At 36.9% G+C, this 20,455-nt stretch overlaps 1 protein-coding gene across 4 annotated transcripts in view; it reads left to right on the top strand.

Annotated features, from left to right (window-relative positions):
• Nucleotides 1-20,455, top strand: part of DppIII (dipeptidyl peptidase 3) — a 168,574-nt gene that overhangs the window by 39,542 nt on the left and 108,577 nt on the right. For all 4 annotated transcript variants that reach the window (XM_090376785.1, XM_090376784.1, XM_090376786.1 and 1 more), the window contains exons 6-7: nt 5,646-5,720; nt 12,230-12,323. In XM_090376785.1, coding sequence (XP_090232911.1) covers nt 5,646-5,720; nt 12,230-12,323 — 169 coding nt within the window. The remainder of the gene's footprint in view (nt 1-5,645; nt 5,721-12,229; nt 12,324-20,455) is intronic.

Here is a 20,455-nt window from a genome sequence, read left to right as displayed (position 1 = left end):
AAACTTTTAGTAGCTTCCACGATTAATTCCTTGAATGCTTCCCACTTAGAATTTACTGTTGGTAACATCATCAGTTGATGCCACTGTACAGAATTTAAAAACTGTCTGAGACCACTGTACTCACCTTTATGGAAGCAAAAACCCTTTCCTTTACCCTGATGGGGTAAAGGAAATTATATCTTTAAGTAAATCCCACATCAATACACTGTAATCACTGCTACCTAGTGGTTCCTTTATCTGCAAATTCTTAATACACAAATGATCACTGCTGATAACGAGATCAAGAGTATTACCCTCTCTGGTTGCCTCTCGAACATTCTGTTGCAGAAAACAATCATCCAATAAATCCACAAAAGTCTTACTAGTGTGTGAGTGACCAACCCACACGTTCCAGTCAATACCTGGGAAGTTTAAAATCCTCCATTATAAGACATTCTGATTTACTAGCCCACTATTTCTCTGTACAGTTGTTCATTGTATTCATTTGAATCATTAGGCCTATAGCACACTCCTCTTATTTTTCCTTTCATAGTGCTTATGTCATACCAAACTGACTCAACAGTGCACTGTTCATCTATATAAACTGGATGCACTTCTTTTGATTTTATGTTTTTCTTAATTAAGAGCATGGCACCTCTTCCCTTCCTGTCCTGTCTATCCTTTCTGTAGTAGTAGTAGTAGTGGCATGTGATGCAAGAAAGCAAGCATCTGAGCTTATGCATGAGCCAAAAAAAAAAAAATCACACCATTCCCTCCAAATGCCTGTCCAGTTCTTCCTTAAATTTATTCAACCTATCAACTTCCACAACGACAGATGGAAGTTTGTTCCAGCAATTAACCACCCGCTGGCTAAAGGCAAATTTCTGCACATCTGTTCTACATCTGTCTTTTCTTAATTTGAATTTATGCCCCCTTAGATTCGTAATCTGAACAAGTGGAAGGATCCCATCAGAATTCAGCGTGCTCAACCCATTCAAGGCCTTATATACTTCAATCAGATCACCGCGCATGTGCCTAGTCTCCAGCCACTGCAATTTGCAGAACTTAAGCCTCTCTTGATAAGAGGATCCCTTCATTCCCCTCACCAATCTTGTTGCCCTTCTCTGTACATGCTCAAGTAAATCTACATCCTTCCTAAAATGAGGCCTCCAGACCTGTACGCAGTACTCAAGGTGTGGCCTGACCATTGCCTTATACAGAGGGACAATCACCTCCTTTTCCCTGCTAGCAAAATTCCTATATATCATTGACAAAACCCCATGACCTGCCCTGGCAGCCTGTCTGCATTGCTCAGAAAACTTCATATCTGACTGCACAATTACTCCCAGGTCTTTTTCATTTTCTACCACCTTAAGTGTAGTACCACACAGTTGGTACGTTTCTCTGGGGTTACTTCTACCCATATGCAGTACTTTGCATTTGTCAAGGTTAAACTTCAGTTGCCACTTCTTAGCCCATCTGCTCAAATTATCTCAGTCCTGTTGCAGTAGCACACTGCCATTACTGTCATTAACAACCCTGCCAACCTTTGTATCATCTGCAAACTTCGACATTAAGCCCGATATACCTTCATCAATATCATTGATAAATATACAAAACAACAGTGGACCTAACACCGAACCCTGTGGGACTCCACTAATAACATTAGTCCACGAAGAGCAGCACCCATTGATTACCACCCTCTGTCTTCTCCCACTTAACCATCCTTTTATCCATTGTAGCAACTTACCCTTAATACCATTCTGCTCCAATTTGTACAATAGTCTTCCATGCACAACAGAGTCAAAAGCTTTCCTGAAATCCAAATATATGATATCAAAATTATTTTTTGCATCCAGTTCCTTTGTAACCACATCATAATATCCTATCAGATTTGTCAGACAAGACTTTTTCCCTTAACAAACCCATGCTGTGTCTGAATTATTGCTGCAGTTTTGTCTAGATGATCCTGCAATGCATCTTCAACCAGTGACTCCATTATTTTACCCAGAACATTTGGGGAGTACACATTGTACTCCCCAAATTCCAATTCTGCATTCCTAATATCAGTGTGACACCACGTCTCTGATATCCCAACAATATCCGCCTTTGATGTCTTGACCAACACTTCAAATTTATTTACTATACTTCTAGCATTGGTATACATGCACCTATTCCTATTCTAGTGACCCTGACACATCCCATATACCCCAAGTCTGAAGTTCGAATGGACCATCAGTTTAATAATATTAACTGTAGGGAAATGCTACAATAATAACCAGTGGAAAAAAATTCCATATATAAATATGGAACTTTTCACTAAAATTAATTCCGACCTATAAGTTAGTGCAAATGCATCATGTCTGTGTATTGTTGTCTGTTCATTCATCATGTTGGCTCCTGCAGGGGATTAACATCAGGTGTCTGAAAAACAAATTTTTTGCTTAAAATTTGTTGAAATTTAATTTCTGTAATTTTTAAATCTTATTTCAGTAATTTGGTATATTTTATTAATTTAAATTCTGTAATATATATTGTTTATTTAAATATTGTAATTTTAAGTTCAAATTTTATCTAAATAATCATTGTTACAAGATCCATTTACAATACAAAGTCTAATGACATCATGGCTCAGATGGAACTGCCTGCAGGCATTTCGTCTGAGCCATATGTGTCTTGGATGGTGCCATGTATGTCTGAGCAGTGTGAGTCACGAATTTGTCGATTGATAGCCTGCAGCATGTATTCTAAGGTCGGTTTTGCAGACAAACCAAGCTCAATTGATGGTTCTTTTCTTTGCCCCCGATATAAGGAGTGTACCAATCTAAAATTAGAACTTAGTGTATTATGAGAAGAATTTAAGTTACTGAAAAAACATCTATTAATTGGGCAGATTGCAGAGGGAGGACGAGTATATTAGAATCATGGAATACCTTCAAAACAGTAATCACAGAGCCATTAATGCATATATACCATTAAGAAAATATAGCATTAAGGAGGATTCCAGGATGCATGGATAAATACTGAGCTGGCCAGTCTTATAGTACAAAAAAGACAGCATGAGAAAGTTACAGAGCAATGAAAAGTACCCAAGCCTATAACAGCTTCAAGTTGAGCTGTAATAGTACCACAGATAAGATTAAGGAGACAAAGGATGAGTATGAGAAAGCACTGGCTAAGAGAGCAGAGAATGGGATAATGAGTTTTTCATGGTTGTGAATACAAAGAAGAAGAAAACTAATTGGATCAGACCCTTGGGCACTTGGTGTAGGAAAGTCTTAGTTAACACAGCTGATTTTGCTGATAAATTGAATAGGTACTGCACATTTGGTTTTTACTGAAGAAAGATCCTTTATGCTGAGGAGAGGCTGTGCAAGTGAGGCTGAGCCATCTGAAATTAGTGATTTTGAAATTACAGATGACTATTAGAAAAACATTTGGGCCTAAAGGCAAGTAAGGCTCCTGGAGTTGTTGGCATATACCCAGTAGTTTTGAGGGAGGCAGCCTGATAGTGTATTGAATTGTTGAAGTTAATGAGGACCTTTTCGGGCTTGGAAGACAATCCTTTCAATTGGAGAAATGCCAATGTAAAGGCTGTTCCAGGAGTGAAATCGGTAACTACAGACCCCTTTAGTCTGACTTCAGTAATAGGGAAAATGATTGAAAGTGTAGTCTAGAGTCATTTAGATAGAAATGGTATTCTGAAGGGTTTTGTTAAGGGAAAACCATGTTTAACTAACTGGTAGGCTATTTTTAAACACAGTTACTCATGAACTGGATGCAGGGAACAGTTTCAACATTTGAATTTGTTTGGATATAAGCTGGAACATGTTGGGATTACTGGAAAGACTGTAAGGTGAATTGCATGGTACAAGGCAGAGGGTTGTCATTAATGGATATTGGTATACGTAGATTGGGAGAGTTAATGATCATTGCCAAGCAGTGCTCCTTCAGAATGGCTTGAACGGGCTTTAAGAATGGTCAGAAAAGCTTTGTTTTATTGCAGTAAAGTGCAAGATCTTACACTTGGGAAAGATCTTGCACTTTACTGCAATATTTATAGCAACCCCAAATTAACTTATACATTTGGTGGGGTTGAATAAAAAACAGTAGAGGGAGAAATGGATCTGAGAGTTATGAGATCTTTATGGGCAGATATGAAGTTTTCTGAGCAGTGTAAACAGGCGGCCAATTAAACCCATGGTATCCTATCAGTGATTTATCGAACATTATCCTCTAGAGATAGAGGTCCTAATTCCACTGTATAAGCAATTGTAAGACCACATTTGGAATACTGTGTTGAAGTACAGAAACCTGACAAAGGGCTAACGGAACAGAAATTGCAATCACGGAGAACAAAGAAGGTGTGTAGCTAAGTTAGAGAAGTAGCAAATTAAATTAAATTAGAGAAGCGGTAAATTAAATAACGAATGTAAATTGGGGTAGGAGTTAAACACGTGAAGTAATGCATCCCAGGATAGAAAGGAATAACAAGCTAGCAAAGTAGCAGTAAATAGTCGCTAAACTTTGTATATGCAATAAAAGTGTTTTAAAGCAGAAAAGGAGCATCTCGAATATTGCGTTCGATAAACTAATGGCTCACAAGAAATAAAAATATAGAGGGGTAGGAAAGCATAAAGAATACTGAAGAAGACAGAAAGATAGTGCTCGTACAATTCATAGTTGCTATTCCCATTCCTATAGTAGGACCCTGAACGTAGCTCTGGGAGCATCCTTCTGGTGTTTAAGTATGGTATATAAAGATAATAATAAATAAAATTAAATTAATAATAAAAATAAATAAATAAATACTCCTTTAGTTAGCCAATCAGGGGGGTACAATTTTCTGCATTTGTAAGACCCCAAAGAGGCTGGGAGAGACTGAGACTATACATATAGTCTATACTCTTAGCAGCTATAGAATATCAGTTAGCCATGATATTATTGATATCAATTGTATAATTAATCAAATTTTTATGTTGTTATGATACTGAGTAAGTTTTATATATATATATATAATTTTTATTTTTTTAAGTGAATAAATTGTCCATTTGTATAAATTCTCATCTTGTTGCCCTTGCACCCTATAAAAAGGCTTTTAATGCAATAAATATTCATGTTCCATTACTGTGCTGCTATTTTTTTTTATCTCTGCATCTATGATTATTAGTTTTTTCTCTGCATCTATGATTATGTTTACATAATCATAGATGCAGAGAAAATGGTTTTTTGTTATTATTTGTTTTTTTTTATTATTTGTTTTTATCAAGGTTAATATCCCTTGATCTTTCTCCTCTGTGACCTTTATTTTTAATACAATACAATATATTGATATTTTATATTATATAATAATAATAAAGTAAATACACAAGGCATAATATATGAGCATGAAATAACTATATAATATCGGTGTAAATACACCATAGTTAGCTCATAAAATATTATAAATATAAATTATAAAATTAAAATAAATTTTCAAAAATAAAATTAAATTAAAAAAATTATACATATTTATAAATAAATATAAAATATTATAAATAGTATAATATCAAATTTAATTATAGTAGTTATTGTACTTACTAATTAAGACTATTAATGTAACCTTTTTTTTTTTTTTTTTTTTTAATCTTATGAAACTGAAATTTAGTGTCTCATTTTTTCCCTAGGGAACTACCACTTATTTCTCTAGAAATATTACAGCTGAGGATGTTGCTACAATTAAAGCATTTCTTAAAGATCAGGTATTAGTATTGTTATTATTTAGTATAAGCCATTATAATTCTGTTTATAATGTAAGATATAAAGGTCCTAAAATTTTTTAGCCTTTTATGAATTTATTTTAAATAGCAGAAAGATTCTTGAAGTTAGATAGCTTCATGTTTTGCCATGAAACATCGACACCTTAGTTATCCATTCATGTTAATTTTTTTGTTTGTTTGTTTTTGTTTATCAGAATAAGTGAGAGCATTACATGGGGATGTACTAAAGCTTATGTCTTACTTGTTTTTAATTCAAGTGAATTATCACCAACCAGAAACAGATAGGTTGTAGCATTTCAGATAAAATGCTACAACTTACAACCAACCGTTTATATGGAGTGCTGACCCCATATAAACGTGGGAAGAAGGCGAAGATAAAGAAGAATTTCAGATGAAGGATTTCCAAAAAGAAAATTAGGAAATATTGGATTTCCTCAAACAGTGTGTTATTTATATCTGGTATTCATAAATAAAACATATTTTAGTCTTGGCTGAAATTCTACAGTATTCTGTAAATGGCAATATATGTACCATTTGTGGTATATAATATAGTGAAAGTTTATTGTTACGCGTAAGGCCTACTCGTAAATATAAATTATAAAATTAAATTTTTAAAAAATTATACATATTTATAAATAAATATAAAATATATTTATTTTATATTTTATATTTATTATAAAATACTGAAAATTAAAATACTGCTAAGGTGACCACACGCGCGCGCACACACACACACACACACACACACACACACACACACACAGAAGAAGAAGAAGAAAAAAAAGAACTTTTTATTGCATACAAAAGGCACACGCCATACACAATACTCTTCATGGCTACAAGCCAGGGGTTTACAGTAAAGGCTAATACAATGTAATAAACAAGGATGATATAGGAGGAAAAAAAAACAATATTATTGTTAATTATAGAAGTGTAGGTTTAAACACTGGAAAAAAATTGAAAAATTTACATATGAAAATATTTACACAACAGCGTGTTATCAAGTTAAATTATTCTCCAGGGAGAATAATTTAACTGTAAAAGGACTGCTCCAGGGAGCAGTCCTTTTACAGTGCTGGAGTCATCTGAGCAGGTGCAGAAAGTTGGAATACTGTGGTGATAGATCCATGGCAGTGATGGACAGGTCCTTGGGAGCAGGTTCTAATGTCCTGTGATGCGGTCCTGAGAAGGAAGTCGATGGACTAAGTTCTGCCTGTATTTTTTATCCAATGCGAACTTATAGAGGTCGCCATCCAAGGAGTGTATGTACTGCAGCATTTGCACAAGTAAGAACCGATCAGATAACTTTAATCGGTTTGGGGTGGCCTGAAGGACTGGATTGGCCCAAAGGCTTGGTACTGGGATTCTCCATCCGCTGTTAGCCCAGAAGTCTGGTTCCGAAATAATGCCAACCATCATTTTTACAGCAAAGACGAGTCTTCTCTCATGGATAATGGCAGGAAGACATCTGATGTTTAGAGCTGCCGCCATCTGGGTGGTCCTTGGTGCAGGGGGAAGACAAAATTTCCATATGGCCCACTTCAATAGCCAAAATTCTCCTACAAAAATCCATCTCAGATGTGTCGTGGCAGTTGAGGTCCAGACTTCTGCGCCATAAAGTATGACCAGATAGACATGTCTTAATATATCTACACCCAAGGGCTGGTCATGAACATGCACAAGTTGTTGCTTAAGCATCCACCGGAGTCGACAGAACTTTATTTGCAGATGGTCTGTGTGGTAGAAAGGAGAGCTTCTGGTCAAAGATAATGCCCAGATCGGTGTGTTGTTGAATATCAGAAATCGCAGATCCTCTTATATTGGGTTGCACCATTGTTGGGTTGCGTTTGAGCGAGAAGGTCAACTGTTTCAACTTCTCAGGATTGATGTGAAGGCCAAAACTGGATAGGAAGGCCTTGAGGTTCTGGATTTTCTGTACGATTAAGGTATTTGTGTAGTCAGCAGTGTTTCCAGGTTTGATAGCAATGAACAGCTTTATATCATCAGCGAAGGTGATAATATCAGTTTGGCTTGTCACGAAAGGTAGAAGAACAGCTGTGAACAAGATACCAGAGAGGACCCCGCCTTGTGGGACTCCAGCTGTAATAGTCCTGGCGTAGCGCAGATTGCCGTCGCGAGCAATAATGGTCCTGTTCTCAATGCTTGAGAACAGGACCATTATTGCTGAATGTCTGAATAAACCAGAGCAAGTCTCCTCCAATGAGGTAATACTCACTTAGTAGCCTTGCCAACGCGTGAATGGATACGGAATCAAATGCTGCCTGGACGTCGATATAAGTAAGGTGATTTCCGAACTGTGCTCAAATGCCTCGAGGATCTTGGTAGTGGTGGTGACTAGATTTGTAGCTGTGGATCTTGACCAGGTGGCATAGTGGAGCTGCTGTGGCTGATGTGGCATTATTTGGGTGGTTAATGTTTTCAGAAGAGATTTCTAAAATATCTTTAATAGGCTTGATGCAGAAGAAATAGGACGGAAGTGACTGGGCTGAGAAGCAGAGCGTATTTTTGGCAGCAGTCTTACTAGATAGACATGCCATATAGGAGGGAAGAATTTTTGATGAAGGATTGTTGAATAACGACAGAAAGGGATCAACAATAAATGTACTCAGGCATTTCAGCATAAACTGAGGAATCCCGTTGGCGCCGGATTCAGCCTTAGGTGCTAAACTATTTATTGCATCAATCAGCTGATATTTGGTGAGTTGAACTGAATTTAAGGGGTCTGTGTTGAAATTGGATTGATTGGGAATTCCATTGGTGTAGTGGATTCTGGCTGAGCGACGAACCTAGTGATATGGTCGAGCCAACTGCTCAGATTGAGTGAGTCGATGGCGTCCTCTGATTTGTTTCTATGGAAGGGCTTCCCCTTATTTATGGTGGCCTCTAAGTGAAGTTTTATCGCCTCTCTCTTGTTCCTAATAAAAAGCCCCCTAGCTAGGGAGAAGGCAGTAGGCAGTAGGAAGCGCCCTAACTAGGGAGAAGGCAAAAACTCCGGAGTTTTTCCATTGCTTATGCATGTTCTGTTTGACATGGAAGCTTTCAGAGACTTTTGGACTCCACCAGGCCCTTGAATGCTCTGTAATGGTTAGCTTCTTTGTTGCAGAATAGAGAGAGAGAGAGATAGTGGCTATCCATCTTGTCATTAGGTCGATTCCAAATTCAGGGTCACATTCCTCAAGTACATCCCATGGGATTGCCTGGGCCGCATAAACACACCTTTCAGAATTGAGGTATTTGGGTGCTGTAATTGTTTTGGCTGTGACTTTTCTCCTGCCAGAAGTGATGGGCATTTCTGTTTGCACAGAGAGAATGATGGGGTTATGATCAGACAGTATATTGCTTGTTGGGTTTTGATTAGCTACACAATTTGCTGACGCGAAAAAAAAAGGTTGGTTACACCACAAGCTGGCTCATAGTTCTTTCTAAACTGCAAGATGATTTTGAAATAGTGTATCTAGTTCAAAGAATAAACAATTATAGAAATTCAATAAGGATTAAACTGGAAAAATTGCATGCTTGCAGTACTTGCTGATATGATTTATGTGCTAGCTTGGAGTTCATCAAAGCAGTGGCAAAAGATGGTTAATTTAAGTCTACATAATATAAAACATTGTTACAAATGGATAGAAAACCCAAAAATAGAGCTAATAGAAGTTAATATGCCTGCCAACACCAAACTCCTGTAGCCATTTTTGAAAGAGGATTAAATCTGAGAGCCACAAGAATAAATATCTGTAAATTATACTGTGAAGGATGTAATGAAGAATTCAGGAACTAGCTTTAAATAAAGGTACACTGCACTGTATTGTAGTTTGATAGTAAATTGAATCATTTAATAAATTAATTTAAATTTATGTTTCAGAGCTTTGTGGATCAGTTGCTGTAATACTCGTACAAAAAAAAAAAAAAACTTGCATGCTATTAGCAGTAACACCAAAAACAAGTGAAATTAAGAAAGTGAAAATCAAGTTAAAAAATTAACTCAGTCCCATTAATAAATCATTGAAAAAATGATTACATGTGGTTTGTTGAGGATGTATATCTTCTGGTATTGTTCATATAGGGTGCTGTTTGTTGCTCTTCTAGTTGCTTACCTGAAGGATCATCCAGTGGGGTATAAACTGAGATGTGCTGTATCACCTCTAAACATGGAGCTGTCAATGGTTCCATCTGACACTAAGTTGAGGAAGTTATTTATTGCATTATAGTATAGGCCAAAAGGTAAGATAAAAAATCAAAGGAAAAAAAAAAGCCTATACAACCTACATTTACTTTGTCATACTTTACTATTTCTGGAGATACTGATCCAGCTACCACTTAAATTTACCTCCAAAACCTAAGGAGGCAAATTATTCCTGAGGTTTGATAGTTTCCCCAGATAAATTAGTAACTAATGAGTTGTCCATATGATATGTAAAGAAAATCATAATAGCTATTTTTATCTTCCAGCATGCAGCTTTTCTGTAAAGTGCAGATGTTATGATGTTGCAAGATACTTCCCTTTTAAATGAATTGTTTTATAAATTAATATGTGTATAGCTGACCTTGCTTTATATGTTGAAAAGCACTATTTTGTTTGGCTATAGTGATGTTTAGATGTTGGCAAGTTCAAGTAACATTTTTATCATTACATTACATTACATTACATTTGAAGTTTTAATGTAATATCTTGGAAAAATATCTTGTCATATCTTGGAAAAATTTAAAAACAGATCCTTCTGTAATGCTTTGGAAATGCTGGAATGGTGTTGGCATTCTGATAACTATTAAAATCATTACAATATCCTGGGATGAAATTAAAGCAACTTCTGATGAACTGGTCCTTTTAAGAAACTGTTGTCGGAATGTGTCAATGATCTTCAAAGATTCCCCAACATAGTGACAAATGGGCCTGGAGTACTGGGGTCCATAGTTTAACAGATATTTATTTAAAGTATACCCAGTAAAATAAAATAAAATAAAATATTTCCAGAAGCTTTCGGAAAGGGACACGAGTTCCGAAAGCTTCTGGAAATATTTTATTTTATTTTATTTTACTGGGTATACTTTAAATAAATATCTGTTATTCCCCAACATGAAGGAGAAGTATAGAGAATTGTTGAGCTTGCTAAGAATTTTGGAGGAAAAGGATTAGAAAATTTCAGGAACAAAAGATGAAAGCTGTTAGTGGTACAACCAGGGGAACTGGCCAGTGAAGACTTAATTACACTTTTTCAACAGAAAGATGATCAAAAAAAGAAGAACATATGAAAGAACATTTAATGGCTAAGAAAACTACAAAGATTTTTTAAATGATGAGTAAAATTAATGCCCAAATTGTTGAGGTTGATCCTATTATGGAACAAGTATAACCATGGCGAGACAAATCGAAGCTGTTGCATTAACCTATAAATGAACTCTTCTTTAAATTGAAAACAAAAATAAGCAACTTTCAATCAAACAGTGGAGGAATTCTTCAGAATTTTCTATTGATTCATCTATCACCTTTGTGAAAATGTCACATTGACAATGAATGGTTCTTTAATTCATAGAATGGTTTCAAAAGTTTTAATGAATGTAATCTGTTCATATATGTGCATTAGAGTTATGGTGTTTTAATTGTTACATATATATAACAGTAGAGTGGAAACTTGATTATCCATTCTAATCAACGAGGAGGTTTTATCACATGTTGCTCTTCCTCTACGCATCCCATTAAATCTCCATGTGAAAATTCCTTACATTCATTTAAAGTATAATCTAGTATTTCATATGTATTTCTTCATGATAGTATAGTGATCACTTGCTTGGAGAGGTCTGTGTGTGCATCCCATTGGAGACTACAGGAATTCTTATAGGCCTCTAAATCAGGGCTGTAGTTAGCCAGTTTCATAACAAAGGAAGTAGTTTTTTTTTTCCTTACAAGTTATTCCAGGTTCTTCAGTCTGCATGACTTGCAAATTGGCTTGTGAACACATGCTTACACAGAAAGAACACACAGCTGCAATATTGCTTAAGATGCTGATGTGCTGTTAAACCAGTAACAACAACAACAACAGGCAGATGTGCTGTTAAACCAGTAACAACAACAACAACAGGCAGATGTGCTGTTAAACCAGTAATAACAACAACAACAACAGGCAGATGTGCTGTTAAACCAGTAATAACAACAACAACAACAGGCAGATGTGCTGTTAAACCAGTAACAACAACATGCTGATGTGGTTACAGCTGCACATAGTTAAGATTACTTTCACAGAAAACACAGCACACAGAAAATTTGGACCAGAATTCAGTAATGATATATTAGCAGTGTAACTGACCTTGCAAGAAAGTAATCACAACTTATCTACAGTAATTTTGTTAAGGCATATTAACTGAAAAACAACAAAACCATAGATGGATAATCAAGTTTTCAATGTAAGTTAAATTTTTTGTAATTTATCTCGACATAATGGCATTATTTCCTTCCATTTGTTTAATTTATGTAGGGAATTGAAGCCTATAATACAAGAGCTTTCAAAACTCTAGACAAAACTGGTAACAAAATATATGAAATTAGACTGGCCTCTGTAGCATCTACAGGTTTGTGATCTTTCTACAAGAGAACTGATTTTAATTTTAACCCTCTGCATGCAAATTAAGAATTGATCTAAATCAAACATTCTTGCTTGTTTTTCTTTTAGTTTTTTTTTCCCTATCTATGTATCAGTTTCAGTGTTAGATATGTATTTGTTAAAAAAAATATACTTTTAAAAAAATAAAAATAGAATGAGGTTTAGGTCAGATCTGATTTCACTTGGTAATATGCATGCAGAATTATTTTGAATTCTGTATAAATTTTATTGCAAAAAAAAAAAAATTGGCTATAGTTATGGTTAAGAACTATATTTAATTAACTAAAGCTTCCTCATGAATATAACATCGGTGACATCTCTGGATTCTGTGTTGAATCCTGTCATCTGGGGCATATTAGTGAAACCAAATTGCTAAGTTTGGGAACACAAAGAATGCAAAGATTGCAAAAGGATACAAATCTGAGATTCATTTATGTCCCATTCTCTGAGTTTGTTAGTACATTTGTGAGTATATTTGACATAACTTCATTAACAAGTAATGATGTTATTGGTGGAGAAAAGTTTTATAGATGGAAGGGTTCTGCCTCATTCTATAATCTCCTCTCCTCCCAATGGGCAGAGAGATTGACTGACTCCAATTTCAACTTTTTGTGGCTGATCCATCAGTCTGTCACCATGTAAGGACCCATAAACTATCAGAATATTGTAAGATATTTTGATATTGTCCTTTTAGATTTATGTTATTTCTTTTGGAATGCCACTTAAATTAAAGGTTAAAATGCTTTTTATAATAGCAAAGGAAAGAATGAAAATAAATATGAACAGTGAAGAATTGCTTTGTTTTGGGTGTGGTAAGGTTGAAAACACACACACACACACACACACACACACACACACACACACACACACACACACACACACACACACACACACACACACACACCTGCCAACTCTCCAAATTTATGTTGGGAACTGTTTTTTTTTTTAAATCCTGCTACTTACCATCTTAATGTAGTTTCTTCCTCTTTTTTTTTTTTTTAATAATAAAAACAAAATAGTAAAACTATGGCTTTGCCATTAAATTCTAAAATTTTTGTAACAATTACTGCAAATTTGTGTTTACTTTCATTTCATCTCTAATTAATGAATTGAACATCCAATATGCTGGTCTCGTCATATAAATTATATGCTGTGTGCAAAATGATATATTAATATATATGAGTTGTCTTTTTTTTTTTTTTGCATGTGTGGTGCAAAGCTGGATTTTATTTAATAAGGTCCTTTAGTAAGATACCAAAGAAATATGATGTAGCATTTAAGAAGAGAGACACACAAGATTTTCTGTGTACATGCGACCCTCGCTTAACGCTGATAATTCGTTCTGGAAACACAGATTGCTAAGTGAATCAGCGCTAAGCAAGCACTGTATTCCCATAAGGTAACATATGTATTTGTGAGTTGTGATCTGTGCCATAGGATATTTCCTAATCAGTATTGGAACAGTTGCCTTTCCTGCTGCTAAAATTAATTCTTTATTTTTTATAATTGTTCTTACAGTTGAATGACAAGTCAATGACAAGTGGATGTGTGCACAATAATTTAGGACTGGCAGAGTCTTAAATTATTGTGCACACATCCACTTGTCATTGACCGGAATCGATTTGCTTCAAAATGTTGTCTAATTTAATTTTCAAACTCTGTCTTTTTCTTACCTTTGTAGTCTTTGTACTGTGTCCAGATGTTGTTGCTTTTTCATCCTTATATGCCATTATTAACTCTTCGAAAATGTAACTGCGTTGCATTAATTGTGGTACAACTTATGAATAAACTGTCCGATACGAATGATGTCTGGCATTACTGAATGATGACTAGAATTCAGATAAATGCTTAATAACACAAATATTACAAGCAATACTGCATACTCCTTAACTTTATAATTTTTTCAAATGTTGACCTAGGAACCATGTAACAAGTCACTGTACTGCAATTAAATTAAAATAGGAGGGAATTTCTCTGAGCTTGGGAAAATTTCTCAAGTTGGCGTGGGAAACGTTTTAATGCTGTTTTGCTATTCATTCTCATGCTATCGACTACATCAGATAGCATGAGAATGAAGCGTTTTTGTTAAACATGCCAAAAATTTCAATATGTAGAAGAATTTTAAATTTAAAAATATAATCTGTAAAAGAATTCAATTCAAATTTAGTGAGCATTATAGTGAGTTATGACAGCATTATAGTGAGATATGGATTATAATATAAGAACAGCGTAAAGCGAACTGCATTATAATGAGGGCCTACTGTATTACAAAATCTGTAACAGGTAACGTGTTTACTCTTTGTTTACTGGATGTAGATGTAATTGTTCAGTTTCAAGTGAGAAGTGGTGGGAAATGTGATGCAATCATACCTTTTCAACAAATAAGCATAAGAACAATGTACAGTATATAGAAAGAGATGCAAAAATATAAGTAACAGTTCAAAGTGAACAGGATGATATCCACTTTTTTTTTAAATAGATTTTAAATTTTATCTTAAAATTCAAACCATTATCTGTTACAGAGTACAGAGATAATATTGATATACATTGGAGTTAATGTTATTAAGAATAGATCTGCAGACTTACTTAACAAGGCAATGTTGAAAAAAAGTCAGAGTTAGGGTTAAATTTGAATTTGTCTTTGTATTTAAATTTGTCTGCAGTTCTTCCCAGAAACAATAGGACAGAGTTTACGATGAGAACCTTGTTAATCAGTTCAGACCTGGAGAGATTGCACAAGGCTCATGGGTTAAAATTTTTCTCAGCATGGTCTGTGCTTGTTAACAGGAAAGACTGCTTCTATAGGGATGGGATATAGTAACAGAGGCATGTGATGCAACAAAGCAAGCATATGTAGCATCAGCCAAAAAAAAAAAAAAAAAATTCACACAACCATTCCCTCTAAATGTTTGTCCAGTTCCTCCTTGAATTTATTTAAGCTATCAACTTCACAGCGACAGATGGAAGTTTGTTCCAACGATTAACCACCCTCTGGCTAAAGGCAAATTTCCGCACATCTATTCTACAACTGTCTTTCCTCAATTTGAATTTATGCTCCCTTAAGTTCGTAATCTGAGCAAGTGGAAGAATCCCATCAGAATTCAGCGTGCTCAACCCATTCAAGGCTTTATACATCTCAGTCAGATCACCTCGCAGGTGCCTGCCATCTCCAGCCACTGCAATTTACAGAACTTAAGCCTCTCTTGGTAAAAGGATCCCTTCATTCCCCTCACCAGTCTTGTTGCCCTTCTCTGTACACGCTCAAGCAAATCTACATCCTTCCTAAAATGATGCCTCCAGACCTGTACGCAGTACTCAAGGCATGACCTAACCATTGCCTTATACAAAGGGATAATCACCTTCTTTTCCCTGCTAGCAAAATTCCTGTATATCATTGACAAAACCCCATGACCTGCTCTTGCGGCCTGTCTGCATTGCTCAGAAAACTTCATATCTGACTGCACTTTACAAGAAATCTTTGGGAAAGGATACTAAGGAAAACAGCAAGAACTTTAGTTATATAAACTGTAGAAGGAAGGCAATGAATGCAATGGTTCCACTGTTGAAGATCCTGCTCGGGTCGCTGACAAACTGAATATGTACTTTGCATCTTCATTCACATGAGGAATTCTTTAGTAAAGGGAATAGCAGAAAAGTATCAAATTCTAACAGATAGCTAAATGATATTGCAATAACTGAGAGGAAAGTGAAAGAGAAATTGCTGAAGTTAAAGGTAAAAAAGATACCTGGTGTGTATGGGATCTATTCAATTATATTAAAGGAGGTAGAAAAAGTCGTAAGCAAATTCTTAGCCATAGTTATGAGAGCATCCTTGGATTTGGGGTGGTCCCTGTGGATTGGAGATGTGCAAATGTATCCCCAGTTCACAAAGGGTGACACAAGCAATTACAGACCTGTTAGTTTAACTTCTGTTTCAGAGAAAATAATGGAGTCACTGGTAAAAGAAGTAATGCAGGATCATCTAGACAAAGCTGCAGTTATACTTCCGACACATGATGGGTTTGTTAAAGAGAAATTTTGTCTGACCAATTTGAATAGATACTACGATGGGGTCACAAAGGAACTGGATGCAAAAAATAATTCTGATATCATATACTTGGATTTCAGGAAATCTTTTGATAGTGTTGCACATTAGCATTAGCATTAGTAGAGGCATTTGATGCAAGAAAGCAAGCTTATGCAGCATCAGCCAAAAAAAAAAAAAAAAAAAAAAAGTAACATAAATAAATAAAAAGAACCACTTCCACTTCACCCCTCTGTTCGTTCGAAATACCTGTCCAGCTGAGCCTTAAACTTATTTAGGCTATCAACTTCCACGACAAGGGATGGAAGTCTGTTCCACCCACCAACCACCCGCTGGCTAAAGGCAAATTTCCGCACATCTATCCTACATCTGTCTTTCCTCAATTTGAATTTATGCCCTCTCAGGTGATTTTTCTGAGCTAGAGGAAGAATCCCATCAGCATTGAGCATGCTCAAACCATTCAAGGCTTTGTACACCTCTATCAGATCACCCTGCTGGTGCCTAGTTTCCAGACACTGTAATTTGCAAAACTTTAGCCTTTCTTCGTAAGAGAACCCCTTTGTCCCATTCACCAATCTAGTTGCCCTTCTCTGTACTCGTTCCAGCAGCTCTACATCCTTCCTGAAATGAGGCCTCCAGGCCTGTATACAGTACTCTAGGTGTGGCCTGACCATTGCCTTATACAAGGGAATAATCACCTCCTTATCCCTGCTAGAAAAATTCCTATATATCATTGACAATACACCATGAGCTACTCTTGCAGCTCGTCTGCACTGCTCAGAGAACTTCATATCTGCCTGCACAATTACCCCCAGGTCCTTTTCATTCTCTACCACTGTCAGCGTAGTACCACAGAGTTGATACGTTGCTCTGGGGTTGCTGTTTCCCATATGTAGTACTTTACATTTGTCAATGTTAAACTTCATTTGCCACCTCGAAGCCCATCTGCTCAACCTTTCCAAATCCTGTTGCAGCAGCATAGTGTCAGTAGTGTCCTTGACAACCCTGCCAACCTTCGTATCGTCTGCAAACTTGGACATTAAGCCTGATATACCATCATCAATATCATTTATAAATACAGAAAACAATAAAGGCCCCAATACTGAACCCTGAGGGACTCCACTAATAACATTAGTCCACGATGAGCAGTGTCCATTGATTACCACTCTCTGTCTTCTCCCCCTCAACCACCCCTTTATCCATAGCAGCAACTTGCCTCCAATGCCACACTGCTCCAATTTGTGCAGCAGTCTTCCATGTGCAACAGTATCAAAAGCCTTTCTAAGATCCAAGTATATAATATCAAAGTTATTCCCTGCATCCAGTTCTTTTGTGACTGCATCATAGTATCCAATCAAATTGGTCAGGCAAGACTTCCCCTTAACAAAACCATGCTGTGTCCTAGCTATAACTGAAGTCTTGTCTAGATGATCCTGCAGTGCTTCTTTCACCAGTGCCTCCATTAATTTTCCGGGAACAGAAGTTAAACTCACAGGTCTATAATTACTTGTGTCAGCCTTTGATCCCCCTTTGTGAATTGGGGTCACATTTGCACATCTCCAGTCAATGGGTACCTCCCCTGAGTCCAAGGAAGCTCTCATAATTATGGCTAAGGGTTTGCTTACCTCCTTTGCTGCCTCCTTTAATATAACTGGATAGATCCCATCCACCCCAGGTGCCTTTCTTGTGTTTATCTTCAACAATTTCTCCTCCACTTTGCTCTCAGTTATTACAAGATTCTGTAGCTTACTGCTAGAGTTGAATACACCTCTGGCATTCCCCTCGCTGAATAACTCCTCATGTGTGAATGTCGATGCAAAATATTCATTTAGTTTGTTAGCTACCCGAGCAGGGTCATCAACAGTTGACCCATCGATCTCAAGTGGACCAATCTGATTCATCCCCTTCCTTCTAGAGTTTACATAAGTAAAGAACTCTTTGCTGTTTTTCTTCGCATCCCTTGCCAAGGATCTCTCGTAATCTGCCTTCGCCTGCCTAACCTCCTTTGTAACTTGGTTACAGATCAACTTGTATCTATCATAGGCGTCCGTGTCACGTGTTAATTTGTATGTATCCCATGCATTTTTCTTCTCTGCCATATGCCTCATTAGTTCATCTGACAACCATTTAGGCCTAAACCTTGAACAATATTTCTTAGTTGAAAACAGCAAAGAGTTCTTTACTTATGTAAACTCTAGAAGGAAGGGGATGAATCAAATTGGTCCACTTGAGATCGATGGGTCAACTGTTGATGACCCTGCTCGGGTAGCTAACAAACTAAATGAATATTTTGCATCGACATTCACACATGAGGAGTTATTCAGCGAGGGGAATGCCAGAGGTGTATTCAACTCTAGCAGTAAGCTAGAGAATCTTGTAATAACTGAGAGCAAAGTGGAGGAGAAATTGTTGAAGATAAACACAAGAAAGGCACCTGGGGTGGATGGGATCTATCCAGTTATATTAAAGGAGGCAGCAAAGGAGGTAAGCAAACCCTTAGCCATAATTATGAGAGCTTCCTTGGACTCAGGGGAGGTACCCATTGACTGGAGATGTGCAAATGTGACCCCAATTCACAAAGGGGGATCAAAGGCTGACACAAGTAATTATAGACCTGTGAGTTTAACTTCTGTTCCCGGAAAATTAATGGAGGCACTGGTGAAAGAAGCACTGCAGGATCATCTAGACAAGACTTCAGTTATAGCTAGGACACAGCATGGTTTTGTTAAGGGGAAGTCTTGCCTGACCAATTTGATTGGATACTATGATGCAGTCACAAAAGAACTGGATGCAGGGAATAACTTTGATATTATATACTTGGATCTTAGAAAGGCTTTTGATACTGTTGCACATGGAAGACTGCTGCACAAATTGGAGCAGTGTGGCATTGGAGGCAAGTTGCTGCTATGGATAAAGGGGTGGTTGAGGGGGAGAAGACAGAGAGTGGTAATCAATGGACACTGCTCATCGTGGACTAATGTTATTAGTGGAGTCCCTCAGGGTTCAGTATTGGGGCCTTTATTGTTTTCTGTATTTATAAATGATATTGATGATGGTATATCAGGCTTAATGTCCAAGTTTGCAGACGATACGAAGGTTGGCAGGGTTGTCAAGGACACTACTGACACTATGCTGCTGCAACAGGATTTGGAAAGGTTGAGCAGATGGGCTTCGAGGTGGCAAATGAAGTTTAACATTGACAAATGTAAAGTACTACATATGGGAAACAGCAACCCCAGAGCAACGTATCAACTCTGTGGTACTACACTGACAGTGGTAGAGAATGAAAGGGACCTGGGGGTGGTGGTGCAGGCAGATATGAAGTTCTCTGAGCAGTGCAGACGAGCTGCAAGAGTAGCTCATGGTGTATTGTCAATGATATATAGGAATTTTTCTAGCAGGGATAAGGAGGTGATTATTCCCTTGTATAAGGCAATGGTCAGGTCACACCTAGAGTACTGTATACAGGCCTGGAGGCCTCATTTCAGGAAGGATGTAGAGCTGCTGGAACGAGTACAGAGAAGGGCAACTAGATTGGTGAATGGGACAAAGGGGTTCTCTTACGAAGAAAGGCTTAAGTTTTGCAAATTACAGTGTCTGGAAACTAGGCACCAGCGGGGTGATCTGATAGAGGTGTACAAAGCCTTGAATGGTTTGAGCATGCTCAATGCTGATGGGATTCTTCCTCTAGCTCAGAAAAATCACCTGAGAGGGCATAAATTCAAATTGAGGAAAGACAGATGTAGGATAGATGTGCGGAAATTTGCCTTTAGCCAGCGGGTGGTTGGTGGGTGGAACAGACTTCCATCCCTTGTCGTGGAAGTTGATAGCCTAAATAAGTTTAAGGCTCAGCTGGACAGGTATTTCGAACGAACAGAGGGGTGAAGTGGAAGTGGTTATTTTTATTTATTTATGTTACTTTTTTTTTTTTTTTTTTTGGCTGATGCTGCATAAGCTTGCTTTCTTGCATCAAATGCCTCTACTAATGCTAATGCTAATGCTAGTTGGTATGTAAAGCCTAGTAGCTTCCACGATAAGTTCTTTGAATGCTTCCC

This window comes from Mastigoproctus giganteus, chromosome 6 (assembly GCF_048544385.1).
Source record: "Mastigoproctus giganteus isolate SK-2022 chromosome 6, ASM4854438v1, whole genome shotgun sequence".
NCBI classification, from domain to species: domain Eukaryota; kingdom Metazoa; phylum Arthropoda; class Arachnida; order Uropygi; family Thelyphonidae; genus Mastigoproctus; species Mastigoproctus giganteus.
Note: the sequence above shows the minus strand (reverse complement) of the source record. Positions and strands in the feature narration are given on the sequence as shown.